This window comes from Labrus mixtus, chromosome 14 (genome assembly GCF_963584025.1).
Source record: "Labrus mixtus chromosome 14, fLabMix1.1, whole genome shotgun sequence".
NCBI lineage: Eukaryota > Metazoa > Chordata > Actinopteri > Labriformes > Labridae > Labrus > Labrus mixtus.
Genome location: NC_083625.1, coordinates 26,120,157 through 26,139,492, shown reverse-complemented (window position 1 = coordinate 26,139,492; position 19,336 = coordinate 26,120,157). Strand labels below are relative to the sequence as shown.

The 19,336-nt window shown below is 41.1% G+C and overlaps 1 protein-coding gene across 1 annotated transcript; it reads left to right on the top strand.

Moving 5' to 3' along the window:
• Positions 1-2,199: 2,199 nt before the first annotated feature.
• exoc3l2a (exocyst complex component 3-like 2a) lies at positions 2,200-17,502 on the top strand. The gene is made up of 13 exons (XM_061055995.1): positions 2,200-2,380; positions 5,373-5,942; positions 6,886-7,100; positions 8,397-9,147; positions 9,255-9,369; positions 10,031-10,141; positions 10,224-10,324; positions 10,540-10,650; positions 10,749-10,884; positions 11,175-11,297; positions 11,920-12,075; positions 13,909-14,030; positions 15,337-17,502. Exons 2-13 carry the CDS (start codon positions 5,398-5,400, stop codon positions 15,656-15,658), a joined length of 2,808 nt encoding a protein of 935 aa, XP_060911978.1. The 5' UTR covers positions 2,200-2,380; positions 5,373-5,397; the 3' UTR covers positions 15,659-17,502.
• The last annotated feature ends 1,834 nt before the right edge of the window (positions 17,503-19,336 follow it).

The window sequence follows — 19,336 nt, the reverse complement described above, 5'->3', positions numbered from 1 at the left end:
TCTTTTATTTTGAGAACATGAGTCATTCAAATATCTCCATTTTGTGTCTGAGCAGTTATAGTTACATGAATGAGCCAACATATACAGTCTGCCTCCCGCGCCACTTACAGCTTGCAGCTGAAGAGGCATGCAGCTCAACATGCTGATAAACGACACTTTTGACAACCGGTTTGGCTGCATGACATTAAAGGGTAGAGCTGACGGAGGAATTTACAGAGGACCCACGACTAGAGAAACAGATCAAGAGTGGGACAGGTGGATGGGTGAGATTGTCAGAGATTTAATGGGATCATTGTTGCGCCATCAGGTCATGTTAGCTTATTAAACATTTAATCAGCAGATCTTAAGAATGCATACTTACTACATACACATACATACTAAACAATTGCTTCATTGATAAAAATGAAACAAACCACAAACCATTTGATTTAGATATATATAGACTTGATTTCTCATTTGTCAAATTTTATTTCTGGACATGTTCATTGTGGATAACGTTACCTTTATTTAATCTAATAAACCCTCAACATTGACATCAAGTCAAACTAATTTACACATATCTATAATTTATTTACGACATGTTATCATTCAACATTCAAAACAACCATAAAGTCAGTGAGATTAGTTACTATTTGTATCTTTGATTTCTACATCCCAGTAATATTTATTAATATACACAATTCTTTAATCACTAGTGGAAATGTCCTTATTATTTATTAATTTCTCACTAGTTTAAATAATCAAAGCATTTACATGTTTACTACAGAACATATAGCCTATCTTAAATTCTAAATCAAACAAATTATATGTTTAGTAAGAATGTCATTATAATTACAGAATTAATCAGATATCTGCTATCACTACTAGTACAGATAAATTCACACTTTTTTTAGACATTTAATATTCCAATGATTACCAATTTACACCACTCACAATTTTATTAAATAAAATGTTGACATGCAGTTTTAAAAATATGTTGTTTTTGTTCTCACTAGTGAAAAAGTAAATACTACATCTGTCTTTTTAAAAGGTTTATTTTCAGCCTTTTTATGCCTTTAGAGATAGTTCAGTGGATAGAGAAACTGGGGAGTGAGAGAGAGTTGGTTATGACATGCTGGATAGGAGCCACAAGTTGGAATGGAAACCCTGGGCCGTCTGCTCGGAGGACCACAGCCTCCGCACCCACGAGGCTACGCCCAACATCTATCATTTGAAATAAGATACTGAAGCTGTAAATCAGTTTTGAATTGTCAAATGTAATTTTTAATAGTCAATCCTACATTTTGATTTCTGGAAATGTCTTTTCAACTTGTTAATTCTGAACCACAACTAGTCTTCCCTCCTCTCTTCCCTTAGTCTTGTTAAACACTAGACTGTCCACTAGGGGGCAGGGGAAGCCAGACACAGAATACAGGGATGGTAAGAGGATGTTGAACCACAGGGCTCCTCATCTTTTTGACATGTTGCTTTGCTTGGTTAGTTTTTAAAAATTGCATACAGCTCAGAGGTATTTGCACACACACACACACACACACACACACACACACACACACACACACACACACACACACACACACACACACACACACACACACACACACACACACACACACACACACACACACACAAACACACACAAACACACACACACACTCCTCTCATATATCCGTCAGTTGTTTTATTTGTTTGTGTGACATTAGAGTCCTGTCTCGGCTGCAGTGACCTTGACGCTGCTGTAAAGCAAAGACAATAATGCAGCAGCACCAGAGTTCATTGTCATTTTAGCTCTGGTCAAAGCACCTACATTCTTCCACTGCGGAAAAATCCACTGCTGATGTGTCTGAATGGTATCTGGACCCAAGGCCACAGACACATGATTCATCCTTCATCCATAGTTCATTTTCATATGAAATCAGTTGCGCGCACACACACACACACACACACACACACACACACGCAAACACAGTGAGGTTGCGTAAAAATACATAAAACACAGCAGGGGAAATGCTCTGGTTCTCTCTGTCCTCATACTGTACAGTTATGGCAATTAGTGCAATGACCATGGTCCCCAGAGTGCGGGTGTGTGTGTATGAGTGTTTGTGGGAGGGTTTTTTTGTCTGGGGGGGTCTGTGGGGTAGGAGTGGGGCGAGAGGACGGGACGGGCCTTTCCTCAGGAAAACATATCACCTTCCACCACAATAGAGCCCGTCAGGAAACCACAGGCAGCCACATTGCTCTCTTGAGTCACCGAGTACTTTCAGACACGCTCTCACACTCATCAGTCACACACACATGCACACACTCCGCAGCCTGGCAGCCCGCACAGACAGCACACTCCAGGATGACATTGTACTGACACACTGCAAGGAAAGCTCATCAGGTAAGTCTCTCTCGTCTGCAGGCACAGAAAGTGTTGGATTAGGATGCTTGAATCTACATCACTCTTAGCCTGACGATGAATGTCTTTAATTTACTCTGCAGAAGTTTCTGTGTTTGGACTTTTTTACGGCCCAAAGTGTTCCTTAATTAGCCACACAGAAATTAATGTCTCAACATTTGTTTTTGGCTCCTGACATTAGATTAAAAAAAGTTATTGTAATTTAAATACTTTGGAAAAACCTGTTCTATCGTTACATCCAGGGATGTTAGAGTGAAATCAGACTAAAGGTACTGAAGGACATCCTCACCATCCTGTTTTGTAAAAAACCTCTTAATGATGTCTGCTCCCTTCATATCACCCATTGTTTGCTCAAGAAGATGTTTGGCTTTGGAGGGGTCGTAAACTCCTTCTCAGCCGTTTGCAAATGTTTTCCTGTCGTGCACTCTTCTCAGATATCTGATCAACAGTAAAAGTGTTAACAAGTCATTTTCTGCACACAAAGTCTGAGTCCAATGTTCAAACAGAGGGACTGGGAGAAAAGTTAAATATGCAAGACAGCATACAGTACAATATGCTTTCAATATACAGTATAGAACTGTAAACACTAAGAGATACAATGGGTACATTTCATTGATGCATCTTGCATGAACAAAACAACATAATTGAAGTTTTCTGACGTCCAGTTTTGGAGGGTTTGCTCTTTAATTTACTGCAAAAAAGATGTGAACTTATAAACAGAATCAGTAGAATCAACAAACAATTCAAAGAGAACTTTATGAACTTGGTTTCTTATTGTAGATATCAGTGGTCTGGGTCTTACTGAATATTTTTTTTTCTACATATGATAATCAGTTTGAATACATTTTCTCTTTTCTAGACATTTCTAGAGACATTCATTTTTTTGCAGGATGTAGAGGCAAGTATAGAGTTCACGTTTTCAATCCAGTTTTTCACTTTAAACCAGCGATTCTTATTATCAGGATCTGCTCAGTGGGCAGCAGCAGTCAGAGCACTGTGCTTCAACAAGGAGACACTGAGTTGTTTAAAGGAAACCACAGAAAGAGGAGAACACAACTCTTACTTAAATAAACAAGGAGAAATATTCCAATTTTAGGAAGGTGAAAAATATATGTTTTTTTGCTTTCAGGAGGCAAAGATGGACAACAGTTTTAAATTTTCTTAAATTGGGTTATTTACTAAAAGAGATTAGATTCTTTCAAACAAATGTACAAAAGTTATATCAATTCAAGATTCAACATCCTTTATATTGTTTTTAATATTCAATGTTTTCTGGTTTACACCGTTTACATCAAAAGACCCTTCACTGCGTTTGGCAATGACTATGACGTTTCATTTTGAACACTTGGCACTGTTCTCTTTTTGAGCACTCCTGCAGAGGTATGGTGTCCAGCGTCTTTTGGGACTTTAGTGATCATGGTCGTGTTGTCCTCTAATCAGAGCCCACACATGCGGAGACCTCGGAGGCAGTGATAGAAGAAAGGCATTTGATTCGTCACATAGCTACTTGTGGGAGAAGATAATATCTTTACAAATAATCATAGAAAAATAGAAAATCTGTTGTAATACTTTAGTTTAATGACCATCGAACTGGATCATTATGTCAGTTTGTGATTCACATTGTCAGTAGATTTTCCTGTTAACAACAATATGTGAGGGGCATTTTGGAATATTATGTCACTGGTCGTGTCCAGTTTTATAGGTAAACATTTCAACACCTTCTCCTCTGTGTCTCTTTAAGAAGGCTAACTAACAGTCACATTTAACCCTTAAACAGAGACAGAGATTGAGCCCCAAATATCAGAGACTAATGTGACGCTAGGTTCCCATTGATCAATCCATCCTTGACATTCCCATGTTTCCATCCATACTTGTCACAAAGACATTATTTCTAGCCCAATATTAGTTCTTAAATACTTCTTGTGCTTGATTTGGAGTTAATTTTGAGACTCAAGCAGTCCGTGACTTATCCCACACTAAGTGTGTTTCCAGAGGTGTGTTTCGTTTATGAGCTGCAGGGATGGAAAAGTAACACAACGTTCTTGTTGTCATACACATTAGGAAAACATCTCTGCACACACAGCACTGACACTTACAGCAGATTTTGTTAGAGCAGGAAAAAAAGTAGTTTTACTGCATTTTTGTGCACCTGAATTTGACTTAAAAAAGTGCAAATTCTAATAAATCAGAACATTTCATTTAAGTTGTAAACTCCAGATTAGAGGATGCGTTCCCGATGTGAAGAAGACAATCTAAATCAGCACTGTCCTGATATGATTACCTTATATTACCAACAACAGGATGAGATTAACTGTGATTCATTGTCATCAAGCCAAAAAGGAAACAAGACAGATCTTCTCATCTTTGTGACTGTGAAATATCCACTGGTTTCTTTTACCTGTAAGTCCTTATAGGAAAAAAAAGACAAAAAGGGTGACACATCTGGTATGATATGTGGGGGACAATGACAAAATACCCAGAGCTTATTTGATGTGCATTTCTTCTTTTTTTGTCTAAAAAAAACATTATACTTGTTAAAAGTGTCTCACCAATACATATCTTGTTTCCCATTTAAATAATTCTTCTATATGAAATACATTATTCTGCAGCTGTAGCTGTAGCGTGTACACACAGCAATATTTTGAATACTCACTTCCTATTTGCTCAGTGAGGTGTGTTGCATAACCATGTGAAAGGATGTTTTAGATTCTGGTTATATAAACTGTCTGGCATGATGTGCCACCAAAAAGAAAACAACCTCTTCCAGATGTCATAAGTTCAGTTTTCAGTCAGACATTGTGGACCCATGCACACTAGGACTGACTCTTGTCTTCTTATATGAGGATTTAACATTTGTTTTCAAAGAAGTCATTCAAAAAAATGCCCTGATAATCATTGGCCCATGATTTTTAAATTTTAAAAACTGTTGTTGGTTGAATTATTTTCTAAAACAGACTTTATCTTTGTATTGCAGTTTGTTAAAAAAATCAATTGCAACCATGCCCATCCTGAAGAAGCTCCCAGGAAGGTCCAAGAGCTGCCACGAGTTCCCCCGAGTCAACGGAGAGCTGATCCTACCCCGGCTGGACTTGGACCTCAGGGACCTGAATGATCTGAACGATCTGAATGATCTGAAGGACCTGAAGGACCTGAACAAGAGTCTGAACCCGTTTGATGACGTGGATCTGGACGAGGATGAGAGGAACGGAGGGGACATGGGCCTCATCATGGGGGAGGTCAGGGGACACCTCCAGCTCAGGTCCTCGCGTGATGACGAAGAGGAGGAGAATGAGGTGAACGCAGAGAGGCACGGCGCCGGGAATCCTAAAGGGAAGCCTCTCAGGGGGACTCTGGAGCGGCTCTGTGGATCGTCACCCCTAAAAACCCTCGGAAAACTGGGGAAAGGGCTCCGCATATCCGGACGCAATGTGTGGGGGCACAACTCTCCACACTACAGCCCGGGGGACTCGAACACTCTCCCACCCGAGAGGGAGAAAAAGAAAGGACTACGCAGGGGCTCCGAAGGAATTATGACCCTACTGCGGTGAGGACTGGGGAGGGTGAAGAGTTAAAATCTTAAAGCTCCTATGAGGAGTTTTTAACTGGTTATGAAACAGACTATAATTAATATTGAGGCCTCTTTATGAGGTTTAAACACAAATAAGACTATCTGCATAAAGATATATTCTTACTTTCAAGTTATTTGTAATGCTGTTACCACTGAAGGGGGTAGTGACTAACAGCACTCTCCAGAAACATCCTGTTTGTGCCAAAATCAGCACAAACCAAAAGTTCCTCACAGGAGCTTTAAGTAAGCATGGTTGGTTCAAATGCTTTTCTTAATTTCTCTGTTATAATCCATCAACCCTGAAGTAGTAAAATGAAATAAAATGGAAGAAAACACTTGAAATAAAAATAAAAATAAATCTTCCCAATTTCAAAAAAGCATATTCTAAGCAGTCATTGTCCAGTGTATATCTTAAATATGACTACAAACATCCATTAAAATCAATTGAAATCAAAAGTTCCCCAATAGGAAATACCAATGGTGTAAGAGTCACTGAAAGATTATTACACAATTGAGAGAGTGCAGTCTCTGCAGAACAGCTGGGCTCTACAAATGTGAGGAGTTGTTTACCAGGTCCCAGAGGGGAACCGACTATAGCGTGCATATTTCTTGCAGAGTTATGTAATAAGCTATAGCAACTTGTTGATGCACGGAACCTCTTTTGTTTGTCATTGACGTGTTGTGTACTTGTAGAATGGGACTATATTTAACTGAGGCTTGCAGCAGCACAGTTTAACAGATGTGTGAATGTGTGGCATTCCAATGTAGCGACTAACAAGCCAAACTGTCCAGTACAATACAAACATCATGTCCTATTGTGAGCTATGGACTGTATGCATATCATACATTGTACGTCCATAGTGGATCTTACAGGCTGCAGCCATTCATGCTCTTTCTTTCTTCTCTGGATGCTGTGCAGGTTTACAGGGCGCCGTAAGGAGGAGCGCAGAGAGAGCCTGCCCTGCGGGAACCTGAGCACTGACAGCGAGGTGGAGGCATCCAGGCGGCCCTCCTTCCTCAGGATGGTCAATCTGCTGAAGAGGGAGTCAATGTCAGACAAGGCATCCTCCCAGGAGGCTGAGGAGGATACGATGGAGGAGGAGCCGATAGTGAAAACCAGAGAGCCCCTCTCAGGTACACGTCACGATGACACCAGTTGTTTAAAGCTCCTGTGAGGAGTTTCTGACAGGTTATTAAACAGACTGAAATTAATACGCCTCTATATGACCTAAAAGAGATAACCAGAGCATCAAAGAGACAGTTGATAATATCTATAAGTTATTTTTAATGCATATCACCCCTGCTGCAGGATAGGTGTCAGACAAGGTGATTTGCAGCAGCAACAGTCTTTTTAAATAATTCCCAAGCCCAAGAATTATCTTCTCCTGTTAATATAAAACATCTCTTCCTCTTTTAACTGTCGGATGTATCTCTACTTGTTAACCATGGGAAATTTAAATACAGGCTGTTTCCTCAGCATGCTGTATAGTTGTCTTGTCAGACACATCCCCCTTTGCAGCAGTTGCAGGCACTAAAGATTACAATAAATGAAATCTAGTCTTGTATGGTTTGGTTTGAATTTTTAGGTTATAAAGAAGCATCACTATTAATTGCAGTCTGTTTCAAAAACCAGTTTAAGACTCCACTCAGGGGCTTTAAAGATCAACGAAGGGACAATTGGTCAATTTTAATGACTCTGCTTTTTCTGCAGCGGCCACCAAAATTGATACAAGTCAGAAGTTCCTCACAGGAGCCCTAAAAAGTTACTATTGATTAGACTCATTAATGTTAGAAATCCCTTTTTCTTAGCTTGTCAATATCAGCTAAATCCTCTTTCTTTGACGGCAGATTTTCTTAGCAACATAAGCAACTAATTCTCAAAATTTGATCAGACAAAGAAAAAAAGAAAAACCCTAGTTTATAGTGTAAAACATCCTAATTGTGATTTTTAAAAAATGTGTATTTTACAAGAAGTTTGAAACAGTAGATAACTTTGCACCTCCTGGTTAAGCTTCAGCAGTACTTCCTCCCAATCCTAGACAACTCTCTGATGAGGCTAAGAGGTCCCCAGATCCCTGAGTCACTGGGTTCAATCACCACCAGACTGTGAAATCAGGAAATGACTGCACTTCCTCCAGCCCCAGGTTCCTCTAGATAGACGTTCAACCAAGCTACTGTTCACAGACTCCACGGGGAACCTTGCTAGGAATAGAAGAATGAGCAACAATAAACCAGTTTTGGCAAACGCATAATAACTTAATAAGCCTGAGAACAGACACTTCTTTACAGAGCTTCAAGGGGGACAGGGGACATGGACTAAAATTATTTTTAAGGCCGGTCTTTCTTTTGAGCCGGTCTTTTAGTAAAATCATCACTTTTGTGACTGTTGTAAATAAACATTCAGCCCTTTTCTTTACATGCCCCCAACAGTACTCGAGATCCTGCAGCTGGTCAATAACAGGGACCTTCTTCTGGCCGACACACACATTCAAGAGCTAGAGCGAGAGTGTGAGCTGCTGTCTCTCCTGCCAACCACCTCTTCTCCATGCCTCACTCCCACCCTTTGTCCCAGCCCCACTCCTGGCATGATCCCCTTATCGTCCTTATCCTTAGATGAATCCCTCAGCTCCAATGCAACACTGGATTCAGGCAGGCGGAAAGCTAAAGACGTGGAGCTCCTTTATGAGGCCCTGCAGAGAGAGATGTGGGATGTAGTAAGAGAATCCCTTCGCCAACCAAGTGCTGGTCCCAATCTTGGGCTGGTGGTGCTAGTGATCCAACAGGAGGAACATGCTGATTCCGCCTGGGCTTTTAGAGAGGAGACCAAGCCAGAGCGAGAGGTGCCGCAGATCCAGCCCAGCCACCGTCCCAGGCGACTGAAGACGAAGTGGAGGCTGGCTGTGGCGGAGGCCGCAGACTGGAGCTTGCCGCACCAGGTGGACACCCAGGCGGGTCAGCTGGCCTCGTACCTGGAGCGCCTCAGGAGTCGGATGGTGGATGACTTGGATGCAGCGAGGAGGAATGCTGTGTCCATTTACCCAGAGGAGTTTGCTGCCTTCCAGGTGTATGTGGAAAGTTACCATCAAGCCGTGGCCAAACGTCTTCGGACCATTACAAGCGGCCCGCTGCAGATCTCAGATGTCTACTCACTGCTGGACTGGTTCTACAACATCTACAACAGGTGGGGTTTATTATCAGACCAGGATGTGTCCATTCAACTATGATATACCAAATTATACAACAAACTTGGAAGTTAAACTTCTAATGATCTGCAATTTTTTTTACTAGGGATGTCCTTGGAACGATTGGCGCAACTACCCCTATCACATATTCTCCTCTGGAGCCTATTCTGCCCCAAGACACAGTGGACCGGCTGGAACAAGACTGCATCAGTATAGTCAGGGTGCGAAACCTAATTTCTGCAAGACTGCTCTCTAGGACATATGCACAATGGAACATAGACTGTTTAAAACATAGCCACAGTGCTGTTTGTTTCGTGGATCAAATTTTAAGCCAAAAGTTTGGCATTTTGACTGCACCATAGGAATTTATTTTGGTTACAGAAGTGAACATATTTGGGCAATTGGATGACTGTGCATTGCTATGCATCTATCCCGAGTGACAAGTCAATCACATTGAAACTTTGAAACTAGTTGTCTGTGTTTTCACTGAAGTCTAAAGACCTAGGCAAATTAACGTGCTAGCATGCAGAGTTTGTACATGAAAATTATTAATGATGCATCAAAGTCCCTGAATTTTCAGAAAGTACTGCCTTCTTTATCTGGACTTTTTGGTTGGCAAATGCTAGTTCTTGGGAATATACCATGTGATAATATGCACTTCGTAGTTTGGTAGCTTAAATCCTTAGTCTGAGAGATGTTTCCGTTGTGTAAAAGCAGCTTTACATCAAATCAGATTTTTTTTGGCAACAGCTGCTGGCCATGAGAAGCAATGCAGGTTCAAGGGATTTCTGCAGGTTTCATTTTAAAAACCAAGAGGTTATGTCAACTTCTTAATACAGTTCATTTAATGGACAGATTATATTTGTATGCTTTGATTTTCAGGAGAAGGTGACAGGAGAGCTGATTCAGGTTCTGGATGAGGAGGAGAGGCGATGGGCCCAGACTCTGCACATAGAAGAGTTTCAATCCCATCTGGCACGCTCAGTCATCCAGGTATGATGTCATTTTCACATTGAAATACTTCTCTGAAACTGGCATAAATTAAATTATACGCATTTTGTATATATGATTCCAGAGATTAAAGGTGGACTTGGACAGATCTACATCTGTGAACCAGTTTCTCGGGGCAAGAGTGGCTCGCTGTAGCCTCATTGGACTGGCAGACTTTCTCTACAAGTGAGTGGATGCTGATTGTAAGAGGCTTAAAAACAATTTGCTAAAATAAATTGGCTATTAAATAAACAAAATGCACAAAAAAATATAATCAATTAAATAAATTATGGGATTTGCATGAGGTAAAATCTACTTCAGAGTACTACTGATTGAGGGATACAATTCTAGTCCATGTAGAGGCTGTATTAGCAAACAGTCTAATAAACCTCTGTGTCCAGTTTCCAGAGGAAGGCGGAGATGTTTCATGAGACTCAGGCTGAGTTTGGAGATCGAGGGGACGGATATGTTTCCAGGACCATCGCTCTGGTCAACTGTTGCCCTCCTCTCAGGTTGACAAACAATTGATTTTTCCACTGAGTAATTCAACATTTCATTTTTGCAGTTATTTGTTGAAAGGTTAGCTCAATAACTCATGGGTATCCTATAGATCCTTGGTGGAGCGCTGCAGGCAGTGTGACCCACAGGGCAGCGACGAGACGGCCCAGAGAGCCAACTCGTCCCTGGACAGGATCATCAACCAGTCGGTGAGGGTGCTGTCGGACAGACTGTTTGAGCACATCAGGGTGAGTTCTAGGTCTGATCTCGGTTCATAACGCTGGATTGCTCTAAAGCAATGAGTTTGCTTGGATTGCACATGCCCAGACTGAAAGACCTCAAGCAGTTAATCTTCTTTTCTTTGTTCAGACATGAACTTACTGTGGATTGTTTTTTTTATCTCAGCCATGATGTAGATTCAAACAATTAGCTTAGTGTGTTACTTGTGTAATTCTGATGAAGAACAAATAACAGGTTACTCAACATTACACATACTTATGGTACTTAAATGAATGTACAATATTCATTATTGTTGCAGCCTTTCTTTGATAAGCTGATCAAGAGAAAATGGTTGAACAACACAGAGGCGTTTGAGGCCATTGAAGCCAGCATCAAGCAACACTTCAAGAAGTTCAGAAGGATGGATGCTCCACCTTATCAGGTACTCCTTACCTGATTTCTCACTTGTACTCCTTACCTGATTTCACACTTGTACTCCTTACCTGATTTCACACTTGTACTCCTTACCTGATTTCACACTTGTACTCCTTACCTGATTTCACACTTGTACTCCTTACCTGATTTCACACTTGTACTCTTGAAAATGTGTAGAAGATTTCAGGACAGGCTGCCCCTGAGATGCTTATTCACACAAAGCCCTCACGGGGGTCTCAGGGGCCAGGTCATGACATGAAAACTATGGTGCAGTAATCCAAGATGGCAGACAAAGGGACAGAGTCAGACTCTAAAGTGACAGTTTTGGCCTTTATATCAAGGCTTCTTGTAATTGGACATATATTATCAACAAACAGGTGAAAAAGAACGTACTGGCAAGCAGGAAAAAGTATGACGCAGTTTCATTATGCAAACATGCAAGTCATGCGTCTTATGATATTAAAGTCATCACCGTCGGCTCACACACATTTCCTGAATGTTTCCTGCTGCATTCTCAAAACTTCACAGGGAAATCTTACCAGCGGGCTGGTAGAAAAAAGTCGGAGATGGTGATTCACATGTCTAAGTACGGGATTTACTGAGTGATTTATTTTGTGATTGGCTGACAGACGCTGGTGGGTGAGGTGCACCGGAGGGTCCTGGTGGAGTACGTCCGAGCCGTCATGCGTGGACGGGTCATCTGCACATCCTCAAAGATGAGGAAGAGGATGGCTATCCGTCTGCAAGATGAGGCCAAACAGCTGAAAGGACTCTTTAAGGATCTGGTAAGTCTCCACTTCTACCAGGCTATGACATTAAAGAAGAAAGCTGCAATCAGACTTTAACATCATAACATTTTTTTATACTAATTACAAATTGCTGATTCTTAAAATCCGGTGCAGGGAATGCAGAGTGTGAAGGCTGTGAATGGAGCCTGACCTTCTAACTTCCTAGGTCAGAAATAACTCTGACAGTGTTGATACAGGAGTGAGATCTGAAAAATGGCTGCTGTCAGTGAGATGGAGATGGATGGGCTAAGCTTACGTTAGCACTTGCAGGACCGGGGGACGAGTTTGTTGACCAAAAAAAAAACCAGGGCTGACAGTATGGCATTTGCCCCCTTTTTTGTGCTGGAGTTCAAACAAGTGTCCGTCACCTAAGCTGACAACAGGAAGCCGCTGTGTTCAGAAGGATCTTCCTGTTCCTGTCAGCTGGCTGGCTTCGATGTGGCTCTGGGATGGCCTTGATGGCCTCCGCTTTTTTTGCGGAGGAGTGGGAAGAAGTATCTGTGGAAACTGAGGAACTTGTGGGAGGGAGGTGGGTTTGAGGTTTTAATGGCTGTCTAAAAAAGACGTTTATTTTTAGAGAATGCCAGGCCAAAGAATTCAGCTTTCTTATCCGGAGTGTTTGAAGGAACAACAGGACCTAGAAAAACAGAGGTGGGGTTTTGTTTTTCACGGAGTAAATCACCTAAATGTTCGGCCTCTGGCCTTTAGAGGCATTAATCTGTGCTTCCTCTTTGATTGTTTACTGCTCTACTTGGATCATCTTCAAAAGACTCCTTATATCAGGAGACAAAATGATTTGGATGGAGGATGACAATATCAGTTAAACCAGAGCCTGTTTGTTGTTGGACTTAGCCTCTTGGTTTCAGAAGTGAAGCTTGAGTGTCTTTAATGTGCATTCTTTCTAATGGTCAGCAGGGGGCGACTTGACTGGTTGTATAAAGATATCAGATTATAAATCTACTTCTCAACTGACTTGTTACCTCAGTAGGCACCATGAGTTTATGGTTTCAATCACTACTTTTAAGTCTCATTCAGACAGTATGATGTTCATTTTTTTAAATATTTTTTTAGGCTTTAAAGTTTATTCACAGGTCAGGTATAGAGAGACAGGTAATCTGGGGAGAGAGAGAGGGGGTTGACTCCACCAAACATCAGGATTGGGTGTCCAACCTGTGACCAATGCAACGAGGACTATAGCCTCAGTACATGACGTTCATTTTTTTTTATTGTCCAATCTGGATTAAATAAATCTGATTATAAATATGAATGTTTTTGGACACAGATACATGTCATTGCCTTGATGTTACTCAATTGATCCGGCAACCAGGATAACAATGGAGTTGAACCAATGGGTATCTACTCTATGTACAAAACATGGAAACCTCTGGCTCTGAAAAGTAAAAATAGTGATGGTTAGCCTGCCAAACGTTGGGCCACGGAACAGTAGTGGATTTATTGTTCAGGTCCAATGAGGTGCTACTCCATTTCATTGGTAATGTTTTTTCTCAGCAGTTACTTTCTGACAGAAGTGTGTCCTTGAACACCTTGAAGTTCCCTGGAAATTTCATATTTATAAAAACTGTACTTGGGAACAATAAAATGAAGAAATTCTAGATGTCATCACAATGTACAGCCTTTAGACACAACAGTGGTTTTCAGTGGGCTGTATATCCTCAAAGTTAACTGGTATCCAGTTCTTAGTAATACATCCATTGGAGGCCTCATCCATCAATTGTGCAATTTTCCAGAGGAAGACAAATTTGAACAATGATTAGTTTTTTACATTCTGGAAGTTGCGTCATTTGGATGTTTTTTGTCTTCTTTCTTCAGGAATCCAGTTCATCCTGGTTGGACAGCGTCATCAGCCACCTGGCTGACATCATCCTGCTGGAGGACACTCCCTCCATCCAGATGGAGGTGGCTGTTCTGGTGAAAGAGTTTCCAGATATTCGGTGAGGGCTTTAATAAATTAACTGTGTTTGAACATATTTATTGCGAACAGGAAGTGTCTATGAAAACAGATATTCGCTGCACTGTACCCCCGAAGGTCCCATATTCTTTTTTGCTTACTGCTACACATTCACAGTGCTGTTTTTGGCTGTTAGCCAGAGTGAAGAAAAATGTAAGACATGTTTTTTTTTGTCACAATGGATCAAAACAAGGAAAAAGAAGCACGGAAACATATCTACATTAACTTTGCTATTTTTGGAAAGGAGCGCGGGTCTGTTTTGAGAATGGATGAGGCTGAGAGGCCTCGGGGGGGAGTCCCAGCCGCTTAGGCTGTTTGTGAACAGATTAAGACTCAGGTGACGGCCGGCAACCTACGACCGCGTGTGACGCATTACCCTCACAGGACCAGACAGGAAGCTGCTGCCGAGTACTTCCTGATCCTGCCACCCTACAGGAGACAGACTGGTGCCACACTCTGAATCAAAGGGGGAGAGGTGTAGAGAGGAGAGCAAAACATAGTAGTTCAGACCTGCAGACCTGCTAACTCACTGCTTGGCTCACCCCTTTTGTTTACTGTATGGCATCCCCTGCTGGTATTTTAGGAGATCAAAGGCTGCGGCCCTTCCTTGAGTCCATTCATGCACACTTGACCGCGACAACACACGGACATTCAATCAATCCTTCAAACATGCAGCTCGACCAGTTCTTTGTTTATAAGTAATAAGTCATTTATGGGTGAAAAAATCAGGTCATGGGAGCCATGTGGAGGGAGTTTTACTCGATCTAGACTTTGTCTCCTGAGGTAGCACTTATTCATCAAGACTAACATCCTCAAATTTAACTCTTATCATTCCTACTGGGCCACCAGATTTACACTTTTTGTCCATTATTATATTACCTATTCTGCTGTGGTTTATAATTTCCAAGACTTTTTTCTGAAGACTTCCATGATTTTTTACCAACATTTAAAAAACAAACTCAATTCAAAGATTTACTTGTCATAATTACAAATTAAAAGTTTAGTCAGATAACCAGAGAAATAAGTAACAAGGAATTTGATATATTGTTCTTAAAGGCATAAGTACTTTTTATTGACTATTAATACAGAAAATGATAACAAGCCTTCTGAGTTGTGCTTTTTGAGAAATGGAACCAAAATTTCTACCCCTTCCCAGAAAAAGATGTAATGACTCAAAGAGCTGTGACTCTTACTCGGAGTCATGGCAGCCTTTGACGACACCAAACAGACCTGATTTCCATTAACACCAGTCTGCCCCTCTTCCTCCTCTGTATCCTTCCTCCCCACAGGAAGAAGCACATCTCCACCCTGCTCAACATTCGGGGGATGATGCGGCAGGCGGAGCGCCAAGAGATCCTCAACATTGTCAAAGACTTTGAGTGCCGCAATGCCCTCATGTGCCGGGACCACGCCCTCTTTTCTGAGATCCCCATCACCTCGGAGGTTCACTGCATTAGCCTGGGTCTCCTCCGTCTCGCCATGACTGTCTCCAACTGGTTCTCAGAGCACCGCCTGAGGAGAAACCGCAGGAGCAGCGCCAAGAATGCAACAGCTCATCCTGCAGAGGACCAGAATATGGAGGACATGAATAAACTGCACAGAGAAGACTAGCTGTTGGTATTTGGAGTGAAGATACTGATGAAATGTACATGCACCTTGACCAAAGACTGATTGTACCAAATGTTGTTACCAGCCACTTAAAGAGACTTGACCTCAGGTACTGCACGTACTGTACACGCTCACTGACTTACAGATAGTTCTCCATCTCCAGATGTGCATTGTTAATGGAAATGTGAAACAGGCTGTGTATTGTATTAGCTCCCCATGAGCTTTAGTATGTTCATGTTGGAAAGCTGACATAAACAAGTGGTATCAAATAGGGTTAGGTCAACTGTACTGTCAATATACCTGGTTTGACTGTCATCGACTTTGTGACCTGTGCTATCCTGATGTATCGGTTTAAAAGCCCAACCCCAGTCCATGGCCTGTTACTGTTCCTTTCATTTTCATGAACCCGTGATTCGCATTTAAAAGTCAAATTATGGCCTAAATAAGTCTTATCTAGCATGCACAACAATCAGTGCAAATAGATGTTTAAAATTGTCAGAAAACCTGATTAAAAAAACAACTCATTTTGAATTTATGTGTGGTTCCTGTAGAGTGTGTGGGCGTGGCAGATCAAGCTTTGATTCACATCTGCTTGTTTCAGCATACACAACAATGGCATAGTGTGGTGCAGCCGAGTGCTACGTTAAGCTGGGATGTTTCCAGAGCTAAAAATGCTAAGCTAAAAGATGGCTTTATAGGGTTAGATGGTTTTATATAATTTTGGCCCGACCTGAACTTCTCAGTTGAAAAGTCAAAACTTTACACATCCAACAATCACAGACAAAGCTTAGCGTTCAGTGTAAACCACGTCTGCTGTGTGACGTTCATACAGAATTAAACACGTAATATCAAACAATTATCACAATTTATGAGGAAAGTTACTAGAAACCTAAGTGTCAGTATTTCATTTTGGATTGACAATAATTAACAATAGTTTTAGATGCTCACTATTATGAAGATAAAAGCCTAGAGAACATAGTTAGAAGGCTTTTTTAATTTGGGTTTCCAAACCCAATGTTTAAAAAGTGCTCATGCTTAGTCATAAATTCCCAGTTAATTTTTTGTTTTTCAGATGGCTGGATAGCAGGTTGTATTGTAAAGTTTATTTTTTATTTTTGGGGGGCTTTTTACGCGAGAGAGAGACAGTAAAGTGGACAGAGTAGGAATTGGGGGGAGAAAGAGAGAGAAAGTGAGTGTAATAACATGTAGAACAGGAGCTACAGGTCAGATCTGAACTTGGGTTGCTCGCTTTGAGGACTGTAGCATCAGTACATGGGGCATGCACACTAATTACTAGGCCACTGGTGCCCCGTTGCGTTGTAAAGTTACCACCATCTTATTCAAAAAAGTCCTGCCATCTTGACTGAATTGTCATGAGAGTATGACATTGACTGTATTGCACTGCCCTGCCTTGCTGCCCTCCTTCTCCGCGTCCATTTGTGGTCACTTTGAGAAGTGGTTGGCCAACTTTAAAGCCTATCATGTTGATTCTCCTGCCCCGTCCAAAACAATAATATCATCAACCATTGCAAATTAAAAAGCACATTTGGAAGATGTCCCCTAACCCTAGCATCAACTATCCCCAAATGTAACTTTTCAACCTTTATCTCATTCCCTTCATCTTTGCAGAAACGACTGCTCTCACACGCAGCTCAATAGGATTTAGGACTTTTTGCATTTTAGAGTGTATTTACCCAATCATATATACCCATTCTCTGGTATATAGTCTATATGTATGTGAGGATATAATGTCTGGAAATGTAAACGTGTTGAACTGTTACTGTGAATGAAATGGATCTGTTGCTGGAAACGTAATAAAAACCCATTGACTGGGTAGACTGAAAAGATTCAGCCGTTCTGTTATTCTTGTAATAAACACAGTGTTGTGTTTTCTCAGGGTAAAAACTAAATACAGTCCCAGGTTATGTCAACTTAGAATATGTTATTGTACAATTGTTGGATGGGTCCTTCTTCTAACTTGAGATATTTTGACCTCTGAACCTGGGCGTGTCAGTTAAACAATACATACCTAAAGGCACTTTGACAAACAGACGAAGGCCTGAGGGTCTGACGCAGAACTAATGCTGCAGCTACATATACACACATACATTATGAAGTGGTTGTTTATCTTAAGGATACGGCTGCTTTGTTCAGTAAACTCAGAGCATGAAACATGGGGCTCCAACAGGGCTGCTGTGTGACGCTCTGCAGCCACTCAGCGTGAGGGGTCATACAACCCGAGGCCAACAACGGGATGTTTTTCAGTAAACAAAGATTTCCTGTTGTCCAGCAAGGTGCCAACGGATGCTTTTATTGGAGCCAAGTTTACGTTATGCGGTAGGAGGGAACTTCCCCTCTGCTGTTCACAGTGAAGGTGCAGCAGAAGCGGAGCCTTTTCATGTCCGAGCTACTCGTTGGCTTCCTAAATTAAAGTCAGCCAGCCTCAGCGGGGGTTCATTCTGCCCACTGAGCTCTCAGAGGCCGTGGATCTGTGTTTGAATGACCAGCTGGCTGCTTGCAAATGCAGAAATCATTTAGAAAAAGCTGTTTTCTTGCCTTGGACTCCAGGGCTGCACAAATGTAGTTGATTCTAGGTCGAAGCAATGAATAAATACATTTAACAAACCACATTTAAACAGAGAATCAGGTAATCGCACACAAGCTCTATTACACGAGATCCTCATAAAGAAAAAGAACACAACATAAGAGAAAATGATAAGAACATATAATCCCTCATCTGAAACTCAACCTGCATCACAAATACAAACAATCTTGTTGGTCAAAACTCATACCCTTCATTTTGTGTTGTGGATACAGATATATAAAACATTAAACAGTGAAACAGAAACTTTCATGCAAAACTGGGAGACGCAAAACAAATCCATATTCTTGTTCATACCAAATATAAGAATTTTTAAATTAAAAATGGCCTCCACGTAGAGTATGTTCCATGTCAAGAGCCCTCCAAAGTGGTTAAGTGTTTACCCTATTTTCTAATAAATGCATCCAAACTTTCATAACAGTTAAAGGACATCTGTCCTAATGCTGCTCCTGTCGGCTCTCACTTGTCCCAAGGATCCGTGTTCACAGTTCTTTAACTTTGTAAAAGGATAAAAGAACACTAGTTAAGAGATCTGACCAGCATCATCAAGAGTTTGTCTCTTTACCACGTTTAAGGAAAGGTTATGTTAAATGTCATCGTCACCACACTCATTTCTAAAAGAATTTTGCACCAAGATTCAGTTTTAAATGTATTGATCTTTAGGTCTTGTTACACAAGTTGCAGCCAAAACAATAGAAATAGTACAAACAATAGAATGTCAGTGTGGCTTTTTGGTTGCAAATATCAAGCAAACAAAGAAGTACCTTGAAACTGTTTTTGGTTCTAATGGCCATCAATTACCTCTTTATTTCATTTCTGAATGAGATTGTTCAAAAGAAACAGAATTTCATGTAGTTAATTATGGTTCATAAATGGTCCCTGATATAGCTCCAAAAATTCAAGATGGTGACGGTCAAAAGGCTAAATTGAGACCTGAGAATGGAAGTGCAAAAACCAAAGGATGATGTCACTGTGGCTACACCCACTTCTTACTTAAGTCTCCAAGGATTCCTTTTGTTTTGGTCTAATTTCCACTTATACAGCTCGATCACAACAAGTTGAATTACCACCTACAGTCT